Source organism: Phyllobates terribilis, unplaced genomic scaffold, assembly GCF_046119375.1.
Source record: "Phyllobates terribilis strain yellow unplaced genomic scaffold, ASM4611937v1 Scaffold_1__5_contigs__length_1240528914, whole genome shotgun sequence".
Taxonomy (NCBI): Eukaryota; Metazoa; Chordata; class Amphibia; order Anura; family Dendrobatidae; genus Phyllobates; species Phyllobates terribilis.
This window is the reverse complement of record NW_027362761.1, coordinates 260276919-260293255: the sequence shown is the minus strand read 5'-3', so window position 1 is coordinate 260293255 and position 16337 is coordinate 260276919. Positions and strand designations below refer to the sequence as shown.

Sequence of the window (16337 nt, the reverse complement as noted above, 5' to 3'; positions counted from 1 at the left end):
ATATACACTGCTCAAAAAAATAAAGGAAACACTCAAACAAATACAATGTAACTGCACGTCAATAACACTTCTGTGAAATCTACCTGTCCAGTTATGAAGCAACACTGATTGTGAATCAATTTCTCCTGCTTTTGTGCAAATGGAACAGACAACTGGTAGAAATGATAGGCAATTAGCAAGATACCTCCTATAAAGGAGTGGTTCTGCAGGTGGGGACCACAGACCATTTCTCTGTTCTCATCCTTTTTGGCTGTTGTTTTGGTCACTTTTTCATTTTGCCATTGCTCTCACCCCTAGAGGTACAGTAGCATAAGGTAGTGTCTACAGTACAACCCACAGAAGTTGCTCAGGTACTGCAGTTCATCCAGGATGGCACATCAGTGCGAGCTGTGGCAAGAAAGGTAGCTGTGTCTGTCAGCACAGTGTCCAGAGCATGGAGCAGATACCAGGAGATGTGGAGGGAGCCATAGGAGGGCAACAACCCAGCAGCAGGACGGTTACCTCCTCCTTTGTGCAAGGAGGAACAGGAGGAGCACTGCCAGAGCCCTGCAAAATGACCTTCAGCAGGCCATAAATGTGCATGCGTCTGCACAAACGTTTAGAAACCGACTCCACAAGGGTGGTATTGAGGGCCCGACGTCCACAGATGGGGGTTGTGCTCACAGCCCAACACCATGCAGAACGCTTGGCATTTGTCACAGAACACCAGGATTGGCAAAGTCGCCACTGGCGCCCTGTGCTCTAAACAGATGAAAGCAGGTTCACACTGAGCACACGTAACAGACGTGACAGAGTCTGGAGACGCCGTGGAGAGCGATCTGCTGCCTGCAACATCCTTCAGCATGACCGGTTTGGCAGTGGGTCAGTAATGGTGTGGGGAAGCATTTCTTTGGAGGGCCGCACAGCCCTCCATGTGCTCGCCAGAGGTAACCTGACTGCCATTAGGTACCGAGATGAGATCCTCAGACCCCTTGTGAGACCATATGCTGGTGCGGTTGGCCCTGAGTTCCTCCTAATATAGGAAAATGCCAGACTTCATGTGGCTGGAGTGTGTCAGCAGTTCCTGCAAGATGAAGGCATTGAAGCTATGGACTGGCCCGCCCGTTCCCCAGACCTGAATCCGATTGAGCACATCTGGGACATCATGTCTCTCTCCATCCACCACAGACTGCCCAGGAGTTGGCGGATGCTTTCGTCCAGGTCTGGGAGGAGATCCCACAGGAGATCATACACAACCTCATCAGGAGCATGCCCAGGCGTTGTAGGGAGGTCATACAGGCACGTGGAGGCCATACACAATACTGAGCCTCATTTTGACTTGTTTTAAGGACATTACATCAAAGTTGGATCAGCTTGTAGTGTGTTTTTCCACTTTAATTTTGGGGGTGACTCCAAATCCAGGCCTCCATTTGTCAATAAATTTGATTTCCATTGATGATTTTTGTGTGATTTTGTTGTCAGCACATTCAACTTTGTACAGAACAAAGTATTCAATGAGAATATTTCATTCATTCAGATCTAGGATGTGTTATTTGAGTGTTCCCTTTATTTTTTTGAGCAGTGTATGAGACTGGGGTCTTGTTCACTTGCCAAGATCGGAAAATGTGCCTTATGTACTCTCCAAAAAGGCAATCTGAGCTGTTAACATATTAATTCTCTTTATTTCTCTCTATTATTCTTCTATATAAAAAGAAGGTAATTAAATGAGATGGAAAATACAAAACCTTTGAGACAGTTTGCACATATATAATTATATTATATATACAGTGGATATATAATTATATTATATATACAGTGGATATATAATTATCTGTCATTACAGGCATTGAAGCAGCTGATGGAGCAGGAAAGAGTAAAAGGCTTCTGCCAGGTGGTTGTGGCACAGAAACAAAAAGAAGGGTTATCCCACCTTATCCAGTCTTGTGGTCTTGGAGGAATGAGACACAACACAGTAATCATGGGCTGGCCGAGTGGGTGGAGGCAGAGTGATGACTCTCGGGCCTGGAAGACGTTCATCAGTAAGAATCAGATTTGCTCTTCTCCATGTTATTAGTGTGGCTGTGAAATCCTCCATGTAATCGCCTTCTTTCTTCCAGTCACTGTGCGTATCTGTACTGCTGCTCGGCAAGCCCTGCTTGTGGCTAAGAACATATCCTTATTCCCTGGATCCCGGGAGACTCTAGCAGAGGGTAACATAGATGTGTGGTGGGTCGTTCACGATGGAGGTATGCTGATGCTGCTACCTTTCCTCTTGAAACAACACAAGGTAAGATTAGGACTGTCCACCAGCTTTTAGCATTTTCTTCATGTAAATACTTTTATGCCCAAAAATGACAAAAGTATTCTCAGAGTGATACCTTTATTGGCTAACCAGAAAAATTATATATGCAAGCTTTCAGAGCACAGAGGCTCCTTCTTCAGGCTGGATTACAAATGCTCTGAAAGCTTTCATATACATTTTTTCTGGTTAGCCAGTAAAGGTATCACTCCGAGAATACTTTTGTCATTTTTGGGCATAAAAGTATTTACATCGATTTTTCTGGCTCACACGGTACCACAATATAACTTTGTATTGTACAGCATTTCCTTCAGAATGATACAACTTTTACTGTCCATCTGTGATCTGTTTTTGCACTAAAAACAAGCTCTGTGATTTACTGGAATGGAAAAATACTTGATGTTAGTTAATCCAAAGGTATTTAGCGGTCATAATTTAACAGATCTTACCTTTGTCTCCTTGCGGTATGACGAGACCAGGCGTGGCGTAAATGCAAGATGCGTATTTTTACTGTAGCCCAAATGGAAGATAACAGCATTCAGATGAAGAAAGATTTAGCCACGTTCCTCTACCATTTACGCATTCAGGCAGATGTGGAGGTAGTGGAGATGGTAAGAAACAAAAAAAAAACTTAAAAGAATCCAGTGGACGGAAACCTAAAAAATGTCTCATTCGAATAAATCCTCTATTTTACACAGCATGACAGCGACATTTCAGCCTATACGTATGAGCGGACACTGATGATGGAGCAGAGATCACAGATGCTACGGCAGATGCGACTGTCAAAAACCGATCGAGAACGAGAGGTGGGAATGTTTTGTAGCCATGTCATTTCCTCAGCTTCTGTAGAATTTGTGACTTCAATTTTTGTTATTTTATTTAAAATGATACCTCCGGATCATATTTGCGAAAAGATAAGGAAATGTGAAATTAGGATGTAATACAATATACATAATGTGTTAAGTTAGAACTGTAGAACCGGCAGCCAGCACTCAGATCTGCTGGAGTGATAGAAAGATATGAGAAAAGAGAATGACATTATAGCAGTAATGTTATTTATTGAAGCGTAGCGCTTATGATAATCTACTGCTGGCATGCCGTGTAATAACCAGGCATATTCACATCAGACAAGCTCTGCCCCAGCCACATGCACAAACATAAAGTAAGCAAAAGTGGCAATAAAGTAGATTTTATTTGAAGGTATAGATGTACCATTGGGAATATCCGACTCCCTGTGTTATTGGAAGGCAGGGTCTGTTTGACCACACTATATAGTCTGTGCTACATTGAAGGACTGCTTCAGTAACATGTACGTTGGTATATTGTGTGAAGGCGGCCAGCAACGCTCATGTAGATCTGATAAGACTGTAATGGTGGACAGCTGTGCGATCCTTACACCTCTCACGTATGCTTTTAGGCCCAGTTAGTGAAAGACAGAAATTCCATGCTCCGTCTGACTAGTGTGGGCTCCGATGATGATGATGAAACAGATGCCGCCCCAGATAGAGTACATATGACGTGGACCAAGGATAAACATCAGTCTGTCCGTGTAGCCGCCCAAAGCAAGCAGATGCCCAGTTTTCAAGACTTGCTCAGCATGCGCCCGTAAGAGTCTGAAGATATTACTATATTTACACAGCTTTCTTTAAAGAGTAACCATCGTTTTAATTTTTTTCATAAATCAATAGTAGAAGTGGGGATTAGAAAGTTTTTACTATATCTCATCAGGAAAGCATTCTTCTTTCTCATCCTGGACTGATCTATCATTCTGTAAACTGTATTCAGTGAAGACAGACGTTCACATTACTGAGATCGGAGATGACAATTGCTGCACATAAGATTCTATGGAGAGGAGGCAGACACAGACATTCTGCTGCAAGTGCACCAGAAACCACAGCTACACTTTTAGGAGTGGCCAATTTAGTTGGTTTTGATAATTTTCCTTGTTTTCTCCAGGGATCAGTCAAATGTTCGGCGCATGCACACAGCTGTCAAGTTAAATGAGGTCATTGTGAACAAATCTCATGATGCTAAACTGGTTCTGCTGAATATGCCGGGACCCCCACGCAACCCTCAGGGTGACGAAAACTGTATCCTTTTCCTACACAGAAGTGTGTGTTCATGGAATTACGACGGACAACACAGGCCTCATTTCTAAAAACCAGTGCAGACTAAAAGTGAAGCAGTTGCACAAGGCAACAAAATCAGGTTCATGCTTTTTACTGACCTGCTACTTACCGCATTTTTCAGACTATAAGACGCACTTTTTTCCTCCAAAATTTTGGAGGAAAATGGGGGGTGCGTCTTATAGTCCGAATGTTTGGGATATATATATATATATATATATATATATATATATATATATATATATATATATATATATATATATATATATATATATATATATATATATATATACGGGGTGGAGGAGCGGGGCACAGGAGGCAGCAGCCGCCCGCTGCAGCCTACACTGTCCCCGCTGCTAAAGAAAATGAATATTCACTGCTCCTCATACCCATGGGGCGTGGGGAGCACTGAATATTCATGCTCCTTAATAGCGGCACACAGTGTAGCCGCCCTGCGGCTCCTGCTGCTGCCGGAATCGCCTCTGCCCGCTGTTAAAGGGTATGAATATTCAACCTCTCTCCACGCCCATGGGCCTGGGGAGGGGGTGAATATTCATGCCCTTTAATGAGCGGGCACACGAGATAGCTGGCAGCAGTAGGAGCCGCAGCGCGGCTATGCTGTGTGGCGGCTATGAAGGAGAGTGAAGTCACTCCTCCCCGCGCACACAGTCCCGGTGTGGGGAGCAGTGACTTCCGGCAGCTGATCTCTCCTTGTAAGCCGCGCATGGCAGTGACGTCATGCGCGGCTCACATGGAGAGATCAGTGCAGGCAGACCGGACGCAGCGCTGGAGGAGAGAAGAGAGGTGAGTAGGAGTGTTTATTTTTTTTTTTTTATGTGCAGCATGATGGGGATTAGGGGGACCATGCATACTAGGATAGGGATTAGGGGTGCCATGCATACCAGGATAGGGATTAGGGGTGCCATGCATATCAGGATAGGGATTAGGGGTGCCATGCATACCAGGATAGGGATGAGGGGTGCCATGCATACCAGGATGGAGGGGTTCCATGCATACCAGAATGGAGGGATGCCAGGCATACCAGGATGGGGATGGGGACCACGTATAAAAGGAAGGGAGGGGGCATATATATCAGGATGGGGGATATTGTCAGAATAGGGGGACATTACCCCTATACCAGTGTCAGCAGAAGACCCCCTCCCCCTTAAAAGTGCATCATGACCACATTTTTTGCTTACATTTTTTTTTAATTTTCCTCCTCTAAAACCTAGGTGCGTCTTATGGTCCGGTGCGTCTTATAGTCTGAAAAATACGGTATATGGGTTCTAGTTTTCAGAGGTGTTGTGCAATCTTCAGAAAGTGGAAGCGGCTGAAATTCTGTAGCACATGTGACCCCCGATTCATCATGCCAGAATTCTGATGTAAAACACTTTGAAAAGTTACAAAAATTTTGCACAATGCAAATTTGTGCAAAAAAAATTGCAACTTTTGGTGTCTTCATGCTGCTTTTAGCCTTCTCCACCAAAGTGGCGGGACTAGGTGTGGTAACACCCACTAAACAAATTTATTAAAAGTGGGAGCATACATTATGCCAGTCACTGGAGTAACATTTCTAGCTAGGTGCATGAATTTGGCGCATCTCATGCCTGCAGGCCCATCATTACGACTGGAGTATGAAACACAAGTCTTAATGAGTTGGGGCCTATATTTTGTACCCTCTGTCGGCTCTGTATACCCTAAACAGGAGAGTTTCCTGCATACGCTCTCTTATTTGTATATGCATTGAACATAATGACGCAGCAACACAGGAAAACTGTTTTGAGCTCAAGGTTGGAAGTTTAGCTGACAGGACCACCGGTGACGCAGGGACATCAGAGGAGCTTTGGTAACAGAAGTACATTAGTAAGTGATATAGGTCTGCATTAAGGACACATCTAAACACATTTATTTATTCACCAGACAACACCATTAAAATGGTGAAAATGCATATACAAATGATCAATTATCCCAGGTGCTGACTTGTGTATGTTTTGCATCAGTATTTTGTATGGGATTATAAATAAGGGTCACATAACGGGGTAGCGCTGCCAACCAGACAGTTTATGGACAGAAGTGTTATTGTTTCTGAGGAGAAAAAATACTGCTTAAAGGAAACCTGCCACTACCTGTAGTAAGACGTACAGGGCCCCTTTTTACAAAGAACTGTGTTTTCTGTCATATGCCCTATTTGCATATGAGGTGAGACCTGTCAATCAACTAGGGTGGGGGCAAACCAGAGGCAATTTGTCCACCTGACACCTCTCCCGGAGCCTGCAACTTTTTAAAATCATGATGTCTTAGTGGAAAGGTCTAGTTCCAGCACCAGATGGTTAAATGTACAAATTTTTTTTAGTATGACATTATTAAAAAAATTATTAATTAACAAGTACAATAAAAGCGCCATAAAACAACACAAATAACACGATATGTATAAGGAAACCAAGAATAATAAGATATGAGTTTCCCAGATAAAGCTCAAATTTAAGGAGACACACATGGGTAAATGGGTATAAACAGTAAAGAGGTGTTCCACCAAATTGTCAAATATGGAGGAAATAACACAGGATTGTCAGAAAAATATACAATATTAGCTGACTCTATACTGATAGGTAGTCACATAGGTATGCGCAAAGAACCCTAACCATTCAATAAAAATCCAAAACAAATAGGGATGCTGTGTTTAAGATAAATGTATGTTGTACACCTGTACAAATGCAATGTTGCACTATAATCCACAAGCACTACACATGAAGCGTGATATGTATAAAGTAAATCGGGACACCTTACCCATATCCCAGGGAGTACTGCTCAATACCCCAATGCACGTTTTCCCCTCCCCCATGACAGCACACCTTGAGAGAGAGGATCCGCCCCACCAAGGACAGGAAACCGTCTGAAATAAAAGGACGGCACCTCTCCCTCGCTTCAGTTGGTTTCCTGTCCTTGATGGGGAACCTGTCTGGAAGAAAAGAAGACTTACCTGGGGCTGTCCCGGTGTGGAAGAGCGGGCACTGGCCTGTGCACCGGGTTCAGTATCCCAGAAGCGCCGTCCGCAGCTTCCCCTGGGGTCTCTGCGCCGAGCGGGGCGCACGCGGTGAGGCAGGCTCTGTCCTCCCGGAGATCGCGGCGCCGTCCTCCCCCTGCAGTGTGGAACGCTTCCGGGTGTGACGCGCCTGACGTCACGGCGCAGGGCACGCTGGGAGCGGCGCGCTGGGTGACGTCAAGAGGCGGCGCCGATCCAAGATGGCGGCGCCCATTGGAGCGTCCCAGGCCGGTTTTTTTTTTTTCAACGGAGCTCCGGCCTGAGGAAGGGGAAGGGCCCACAGACCGGAGGAGGCTGGATGGCCCTATATTTAAGGGGGGGGGAGCTATCCTGGAAGCGTGGTGCGCTTCTGAGACATGGCTGATCCAGATAGCCAGGAGCAGCAGCTTACCCCCCCACCTCAGCAACAGAAAAAGCAGAGGGATGCATCGTATACAGACAGCCGCTCGAGTAATCGTAGTGGCAGCCGCAGGAGTAAGGCTTCGAGTGCCTCGGGACCATCCAGAATGGAATCATCAGTTCCGCGACAGCCTCCGAATCCGGTACCCGTTTGTGACCTCCGGTGGTGAGTGAGCTTCGTGAATGTCACTGGTTAGTAACGGGAAGTCTCTTATGTGCTTCCTTGTTTTAGGAGCCTAAGAAGAGTAGTGCCAAGCAAAAGCATAGAGTATGTGCCCTTTGCCAAGCTTCTCTCTCAGTAGAGTGGCAGAAACCACTTTGCCAGGGCTGTGTGACCAAAACCATAGCTGAGAATTCCCGGGATTTTGCTGCAAATTTAAAGTCCATAGTACATGCAGAAGTTCAGGGGTCCCTGAAAGGGTTCCTTAGAGGGAAGAAAAGACCCCGTAGAGAGGTTTCCTCCGTCTCTGATTCCTCCCAGTCCGAGGAGCAGTGGGATTCATCGTCCTCTTCCTCATCTGGGGGCGGTAGACCCTGCTTCCCCATTGAGAATACAGACAGACTGGTTAGGGCAGTAAGATCAACCATGGGTCTGTAGGAAGAGAGAGCATCTAAATCCCGGGAGGACATCATGTTTGCGGGCTTGGGAGAGAAGAAGAGACGCTCATTTCCGGTTAACAGTAAAATTCAGGGCCTCATTGACCGGGAGTGGAGGAGACCTGAGCGATCAGGGGCTTTACCCTCCTTCTCCAAAAGAAGGTACCCCTTCGAAGAGAAGGATGCAGAACCTTGGGATAAGATCCCCAAGGTGGACGGGACTGTGGCAAGGTCATCAAAAAGATCTTCCCTGCCCTTGGAGGACTCTGGCGTCCTAAAAGATGCCCTGGATAAAAGAGCTGACTCCTTCCTGCGCCACACGTGGGAGGCGGCGGCAGGCGGCCTAAAACCTGCGGTGGCTAGCACCTGTGTGGCGAGGTCCTTGATGGTGTGGCTCCAACAGCTGGAAGACCAGCTTAAAGATAAAAAGGTCTCCAGACAGGCAATACTTGCAGAGCTACCTCTAATACAAACAGCATCGGCCTTCCTGGCCGACTCTTCAGCTGACTCTGTCAGACTGTCAGCTAGAGCAGCGGGACTATCCAACGCAGCCAGGCGGGCCTTGTGGCTCAAAGGTTGCCCAGGCGACCTACCTTCGAAACAGAAACTGTGCTCCCTCCCGTGTGACGGTAGACTCCTGTTTGGCCAAAAGTTAGAAGACCTGTTAGAAAAAGCAGGCGATAAAAGCAAAGGGTTCCCGGGATTTTCGGGGGAACCAAGAAGATTTAGTTTTCGGAGGAGAAAATTTAACCGGGGTCGTCCTCCGGGAGACAAAAAGAGATGGGAAGCAAAGTACAAAAAAGAATCGGGCAACATGTTTGGAGGACCATCCTCGAGTTCGAAGAGATCCTCCCAATGACGCCAGGCTGGAAGTGGGTGGAAGGCTTTCCCACTTTCTTCCAGCTTGGGACGCGATAACAACAAACCCCTGGATTCTGAAAATTATCAGTGGGGGCCTGAAGATCCAGTTCAGCCAGACCCCCTGGCGGACCTTTGTGGTTACCCCCATACGAAAGGTCCAGGAAGAACAATTGGCCCTGGAAACAGAAGTGTTAGAGTTAGTAGGAAAGCAGGTCCTTCTCGAAGTACCAGCAACACAGAGAGGGAGGGGGTCCTATTCCCCACTATTCATGATAAAAAAAACAAACGGGTCCTTAAGGACCATCATCAACCTCAGGAGTCTGAACCAAGTAGTAGAAAACCAGACTTTCAAGATGCAGTCAGTAAGCTCGGCAGTGAAGCTCATACATCGCAACTGCTTTATGGCTGTAATAGACTTGAAGGACGCATATTATCACGTCCCAATCCATCCGGAGTATCAGAAGTATCAGAGTAGCCCTGTTTATTCAGGGGAAGCTGAGGCATTTTCAGTTTGCTGCCGTACCCTTTGGCCTCTCCATTGCCCCGAGAATATTTACGAAACTAATAGCAGAAGTGACAGCCTTCCTGCGGATCAAGAATGTATTGATCGTGCCATATTTAGACGACTTCTTGATAATAGGGAAAACAGAAGCCCACTGCTCCAGTCAGCCCCTAGTGGTCACGGAAGTGTTGCATCAGCTGGGGTGGTTAGTAAATTTCCAAAAATCAAGACTAACCCCCCTCCAGGACTCAGACCTTTCTGGGTCTAATCCTAGACTCTCGTCGCCAAACCTGCTTCCTCCCAGAGGACAAAATCTGCAGGTTGATTGCATTAGTCTCGAAGGCCATTCAAGCTCCAGAGATGTCTCAGAGAGGCAATGTCCCTCCTGGGTTCTATGACGGCCTGTCTCCCAGCAGTAATGTGGGCCCAGGGGCATATGAGGCGGCTTCAGTGGGAGGTCCTGTCAGCACAGAGGTCCTGCAACGGGCATTTAGAAGGCAGGCTCTCTCTCTCCCCAGAAGTAGTAGATTCCCTTTCGTGGTGGACAGTCAGGGGAAATCTGACCGCAGGCGTTCAATGGTCCAGACCGGTAGATCGGGTAATTACGACCGACGCAAGCAGTTCCGGATGGGGAGATTGTCCAGTTATGGGGGCAGCCAGACATAGATCTGTTCACCACAAGGGCAAACAAAGGTGCAGAGATTTTGCTCCCTAAATCCGGCAGAAAATCCCCATGCCGTAGATGCCCTCCAGATTCCTTGGGGGTTCAGGAAGGCCTATGCCTTTCCGCCATTAGTGATGATTCCAGTAGTGGTGAGGAAGATCCGGGAGGAAGGCGCCAGGGTGATTTTGATAGCCCCTTTTTGGCCCAAGAGGCCTTGGTTCTCTATGCTTCGACTAATGTCGGTGTCAGATCCCTGGATTCTACCAGAGGCCGGACCTTCTCATGCAGGGACCAGTATTCCATGCCCAGGCCAGGGGGTTCCATCTTTCGGCATGGAATTTGAGAGGTCGCTATTGAGTAGCAAGGGGTTTTCACCAGGCTTAGTTTCTACTTTATTGGGGAGCAGAAAACCAATTACAACCAAGATTTATAGCAGAGATTGGGGTAAATTCCTAGAGTTTATAGATATCCCGCTATCGAGCAAACCTCCGATCAGAGGGATCCTGGAATTTCTGCAAAAGGGGCGGGACCTGGGTCTAGCTGCAGGGACCCTTAAGGTTCAAGTTTCAGCTTTGGGAGCACTCTACAATTGTAATCTGGCTGGGAATAGGTGGATCTCGAGGTTTATCAAGTCCTGCGTCAGAGCAGGACCGGTTAGGTCCATGGGTGTTCCTCCTTGGGACCTGAATTTAGTCTTGAACGCTCTTAATAGTGAACCATTCGAACCCCTACACAAGGTTTCTCCAAAAATTCTCACCCTTAAGACCATCCTCCTAGTGGCCTTAACGTCAGCCCGTAGGGTGGGTGATCTGCAGGCCCTCTCGGTTAATCCTCCTTAAACACAAATATTTGAGGATAGGGTCACCTTGCGGCCAGATCCAGTGTACCTTCCCAAGGTGGTATCTAGATTTCACCGTAGTCAGGAGATTGTGCTACCCTCGTTCTGCAGCAATCCCAAGAACCCAGGGGAAGTCAGGTTCCATAGCCTAGATGTTAGGAGGTCCCTGCTACAGTACATTCACATGACTAGTCTGTGGAGGAAAGACTGTTCTCTGTTCCTGGCCTTTCAAGGGTGTAGGAAAGGTCACGGGGTGTCCAAGGGTACCATCTCTAGGTGGCTCAGGGAGGCCATTTGCTTAGCCTATACGTCCACAGGGGTTCCAGCCCCGGACAATGTGAGGGCTCATTCCACCAGAGCTGTTGCAACCTCCTGGGCAGAGAGAGCAGACGTCTCGATCGAGCAGATATGTAGGGCTGCTACTTGGTCTACACCATCCACCTTTAAGCACTATCGGTTGGATCTGTCCTCTTCTGATCTCACCTTTGGGAGAAGGGTACTTCAGGCGGTGGTCCCTCCCTAGGGTGCTCATAAATTCTCCAAAATTCTCTCAAGGTGTGCTGTCATGGGGGAGGGGAAAACACCAAGGTTACTTACCGGTAGCCGGTTTTTCCTGGGCTCAGGAAAAACCGGCTACCGGTAAGTAACCTTGGTGTTTTGCTTTGGGGACTACCTATCAATATAGAGTCAGCTAATTTTGTATATTTTTCTGACAATCCCGTGCTGTTTCCTCCATATTTGACAGTTTGGTGGAACACCTCTTTACTGTGTATACCCATGTGCGTCTCCTTAAACTTGAGCTCTATCTGGGAACCTCACACCTTAGTATTCTTGGTAACATTGTTTCCTTATGAACATTGGGTTATTTGTGTTGTTTTATGGCACTTTTCTTGTGCTTTTGTTTTTCTTAATAACATTTCTGTTTTATTGATCATTTGGAGGTTGTGACTTCATAGTTTTCTAGGTTATACAATACACTCTGATGCAGACCTGGGCAAACTGCAGCCCGTGGGCCACATCTTGCCCTCTGGCTGTTCCAGTCTGGTCCGTAGACAGAGACATTCAAAGGGCTGAAACAGTGGCCCACAGGCCGCACCATGCCCGCCCTCCGCTTTCACCACTATCTGCATCCTCATGGCGCAGACAGCGGTGAATACGTTGGTGGATATCGGGGCCGCCCCCTCCATCGTCCATCAATCAGCGTGAGAGACAGCAGACGCGATGACGTCATTTCATCACGCTGCTGCTGCTGCTGAGACTCCGTGCACAGGAGACAGGAGCAGAGCGTTGGGGGAACGGGAACTAGGTATGTGTTTTATTTTTTTTCATGTGTTTCGGATATTTATATGCATATAGGAGGCTATTTAGGGCTCAGACTGTATATATGAAGACTATGTGGGGGGCTCATACTGAATATAGGAGGCTATGTGGGGGGCTCACACTGTATATAGGGAGGCTATGTGGGGGGCTCATACTGAATATAGGAGGCTATGTGGGGTGCTCACACTGTATATAGGGAGACTGTGGGGGGCTCACACTGTAGCTAGGGAGGCTATGTGGGGGGCTCACACTATATAGGGAGACTATGTGGGGGGCTCACACTATATAGGGAGACTATGTGGGGGGCTCACACTGTATGTAGGGAGGCCATGTGGGGCTCATACGGTATATAGGAGGGTATGTGGGGAGCTCATGCTGTATATAGGGAAGCTATGTGGGGAGCTCATACTGTATATAGGGAGGCTATGTGGGGGCTCACGCTGTAAATACAACGCTATGTGGGGCTTATACGGTATATAGGAGGCTATGGGGGGCTCATACTGAATGTAGGAGGCTATGTGAGGGCTCATATTGTATATAGAGAGGCTGTATATAGGGGTGTGTGTGGGGGCTCTTATGGTGTATAGGGGGCTGTGTGTGGGCTCATACGGTATATAGTATGACAATATTGAGCAGAATTAAATATACTAAGTCATACAATTAATATGAATTAATATTAATATTGAGCAGAATTCATTTCAGCTTATTGGTTCAGCCCTCCAAAACAGTCATGGTCTCATGTGGCCCCTCACGAAAATAGATTGCTCACCCCTGCTCTGATGCATTGCAAGTCAGACCACGGCCCCACTATCAGTATTTGGTCAGTAATTTTTCTCATGAGTGGGAGACCAAACCAGGTGAGGAACAATCAGAGAAAAGGTAGAATGGAAAAAAGTCACCAATTCTGCATTTATCACCCACTCCTGGTTTTGGCTCCCACTCCTGAGAAAAAATACTGACCAAATACTGATAGTGGGGCCGTGGCCTTAATCGTGGATAAATGTAGTATTGTTTGAGGTTCTACAACTGCAACCCACGCAGCGGAGATATGTGCCTACAAGCAGAGTTCATACCAAGTGGTGAACAACATTAAATTGTGATTGTAAAAATCTCTTTACTTGTTTAAAACCATGGCTTGTCTGAAATAGCGCAGTGTAAAACATACAGGAAATAAAATTTCTGGCTCAATTTGAGCCAAAAACTGACAAACTCATACAAAAGTCTGGCTTAGAAAAGTCTTCGAATGCAGCAAAATTTGGCACAAAATATAAGTCTGAAGAAAACCAACCAAGAGTTGACGCAAAAAAATCGAAAAATGTTTAAGATATGATATCTATCACACAGTGTTAGCACGTTGATATGTTTGGTGTATCTTCTTCCTGATTCATTTTAAGGGAATCTGTCAGAAGGATTTCAACCCCCTCAAACTATAGTCCAGCAATACCTTTACGTGGCCAGTCTGTTCTTGTATTACTGAGAAATCAGCGTTTGAATTTATATGTAAATGAGGCTGTAGATCTGAAGCTCGTGTCACTCCAGCTCTATCCCTCGCCCAGAGATGCCGCCGCCTCCTGCTTATTTACCTGGAGTCGCAGAGCATTCGGGCTGTCAGTCAAGCAGAAGGAGGCAGTAATAGAGCTGGAGTGACATGGGCTTCAGGTCTACAAATAGTTCTTCAGCCTCATTAGTATATCAATTCAAATGCTGATTTCTCAGTAATGGAAGAACGGACTGGCCATGTAAAGGTATTGGTGGACTAGTCTTTGAAAGAGCTACATACACGTTTGGGGGAAATTGTGCTGAGCGATTCCATTTAACCCCTTCTGAACTCAGACATTTTTGTACTTTTTTCCCTTCCTTTCTACCCAAAGTCATATAGATATCTATAATGTTAACATTAGTTATCTGTCAATAGTTTTATGACAACTTGCTTTTCCAGGACAAGTTGCAGTTTTGAATTAAACCATTTTACTGTACAAAACTGGAATGAAATCTAAATGCTGTAAAATTGGGGTTGGGTGGGGGAACCCATTTCATCACTGTTTTTAGGGTTTCATTTCTACAGCATTCATTGTCTGGTCAAAAAGACCCGATTCTTCATGTCATTACAACTGCGACACTACCAAACTTTGTATATTTTTTATTATTTCAGTGTTGAAAAACTGCATCAGGAAACTGAAAACTCCTTAAAGAAGGAGCATTTCTTGAAGTGGTTTCAACGTGAAAACTCTGCATTTTTGAGTGCCTCGAAAGAACAAAAATAAACTGTAGTGCAGGGAGTTTCCACCTGGTGAGAAAAATCCTGAAGTTTATTCTGCTTGAAATAAAACTCATTCTTGAAGGCCTCAAAAAACTCAGTGTAAATTTAGCTTAAAGGTCTGTGCACACCCTGTTTTCTGCAGGAAAACAATCCTGTTGGCAGGAAAAATGCACGAGTTTTTGACGCATTTTTTTCCCATTCATTTAAATGGGTGAAAAACTCTGAATTGACATGATCCAGATTTGAAAAAACAAACAAAAAAACAAAACAAAAAACAGTTAAGTGGCTCAAATCTTCAAGAAAAAAAAAGTAGCCTGTGCATCAGATATCAGAAATCTCATTCACTTGACTGGTACTATAAAATGCACAGGAAAAAAACGTGGTAAAAACGCAGCATGTGAACAAGCCCCAAGACAAACTTTGTAAAACCAGTGATTCCATATACACGTGATGCATATTCTTTCCTTAACCAAAGGCTTCTCCAGATATGGAGTTCCTAGAAGTCTTGACTGAAGGCCTGGAGCGAGTGTTGCTAGTGAGAGGTGGTGGCACAGAGGTCATCACCATTTACTCCTAGGACACATAGGTTACAAGGTGCACTACTCCAGCCGTAGCAGAAGACAACAGAAATGTCTGAAGATGTTGCTTTACTGAACGTACAAACCATTCATAGAAGTATTTCTGTGAGGGCAACAGAAAACTAGGAAACCCTAAACCCTTTTAGCCATTTACAAGCCAAAAAAACATGGTGTTATTGATTGGAATTTGGAGGCACATGGTAGGTAACAAAAGGGATGAATAGAACAGTATTTCTTCTCTTGTCCAGAGATCCCTCATTGAACTCTATGCAGCAACGAGCATGAAATGCTTCTACAACATATCAGAAAGGACCCCAGTCATTCACAACAGTTTTTATAGGGGTGGGGTAGAGAAAACAGGGGTTCATTCACTTAAGGGTACAATGAGTTGGCACGCCTTAACCCCTCACATGGCTGGGAACATGGCCATTCAAATGACCCTATTCAGTATGCATTTTTTTAGTCAGAAACTCCTTTCCAAATTGTACATCAAAACCGTGTGTCTGTCCTCGATCTGTGGGAAGGTCCTATGTTCTGGAGCTTTACACCGAGAGCAGAAGGAACAAAGAAAACGTTTCATGTTTTTATTTGTATTGCACATTTTTATGTCTAGCGGGATAGAACAAGTCGCCCAGTTTTAATTTATTGGTAGATGCGTCATTCCATAGGTTACGTGTTTGTAATGATCATTGATGAAGTGTGGGAAGAAGCAAGGGAATTCTGCTAGGCCTGAACGATGCAGCAGCCTCCCCCTCGCTTTGGTCATTGTTTGCGTCCGTCACTTTGTTCATTGTTATAGGATGTTTCAAAAAAACGCTGGAATAAAACGTTTTCTATATAGTCGGCTGTGATTATTATTTCTGATGATACA

The 16337-nt window shown here is 45.7% G+C and overlaps 1 protein-coding gene across 4 annotated transcripts in view; it reads left to right on the top strand.

Annotated features, from left to right (window-relative positions):
• SLC12A6 (solute carrier family 12 member 6) overlaps positions 1–16306 on the top strand; it is a 51471-nt gene extending 35165 nt beyond the window's left edge. For all 4 annotated transcript variants that reach the window (XM_073671283.1, XM_073671293.1, XM_073671302.1 and 1 more), the window contains 7 exons: positions 1823–2018; positions 2097–2266; positions 2758–2889; positions 2977–3084; positions 3696–3883; positions 4235–4368; positions 15374–16306. In XM_073671283.1, coding sequence (XP_073527384.1) covers positions 1823–2018; positions 2097–2266; positions 2758–2889; positions 2977–3084; positions 3696–3883; positions 4235–4368; positions 15374–15465 — 1020 coding nt within the window. In that variant the 3' untranslated portion in view covers positions 15466–16306. The remainder of the gene's footprint in view (positions 1–1822; positions 2019–2096; positions 2267–2757; positions 2890–2976; positions 3085–3695; positions 3884–4234; positions 4369–15373) is intronic.
• The last annotated feature ends 31 nt before the right edge of the window (positions 16307–16337 follow it).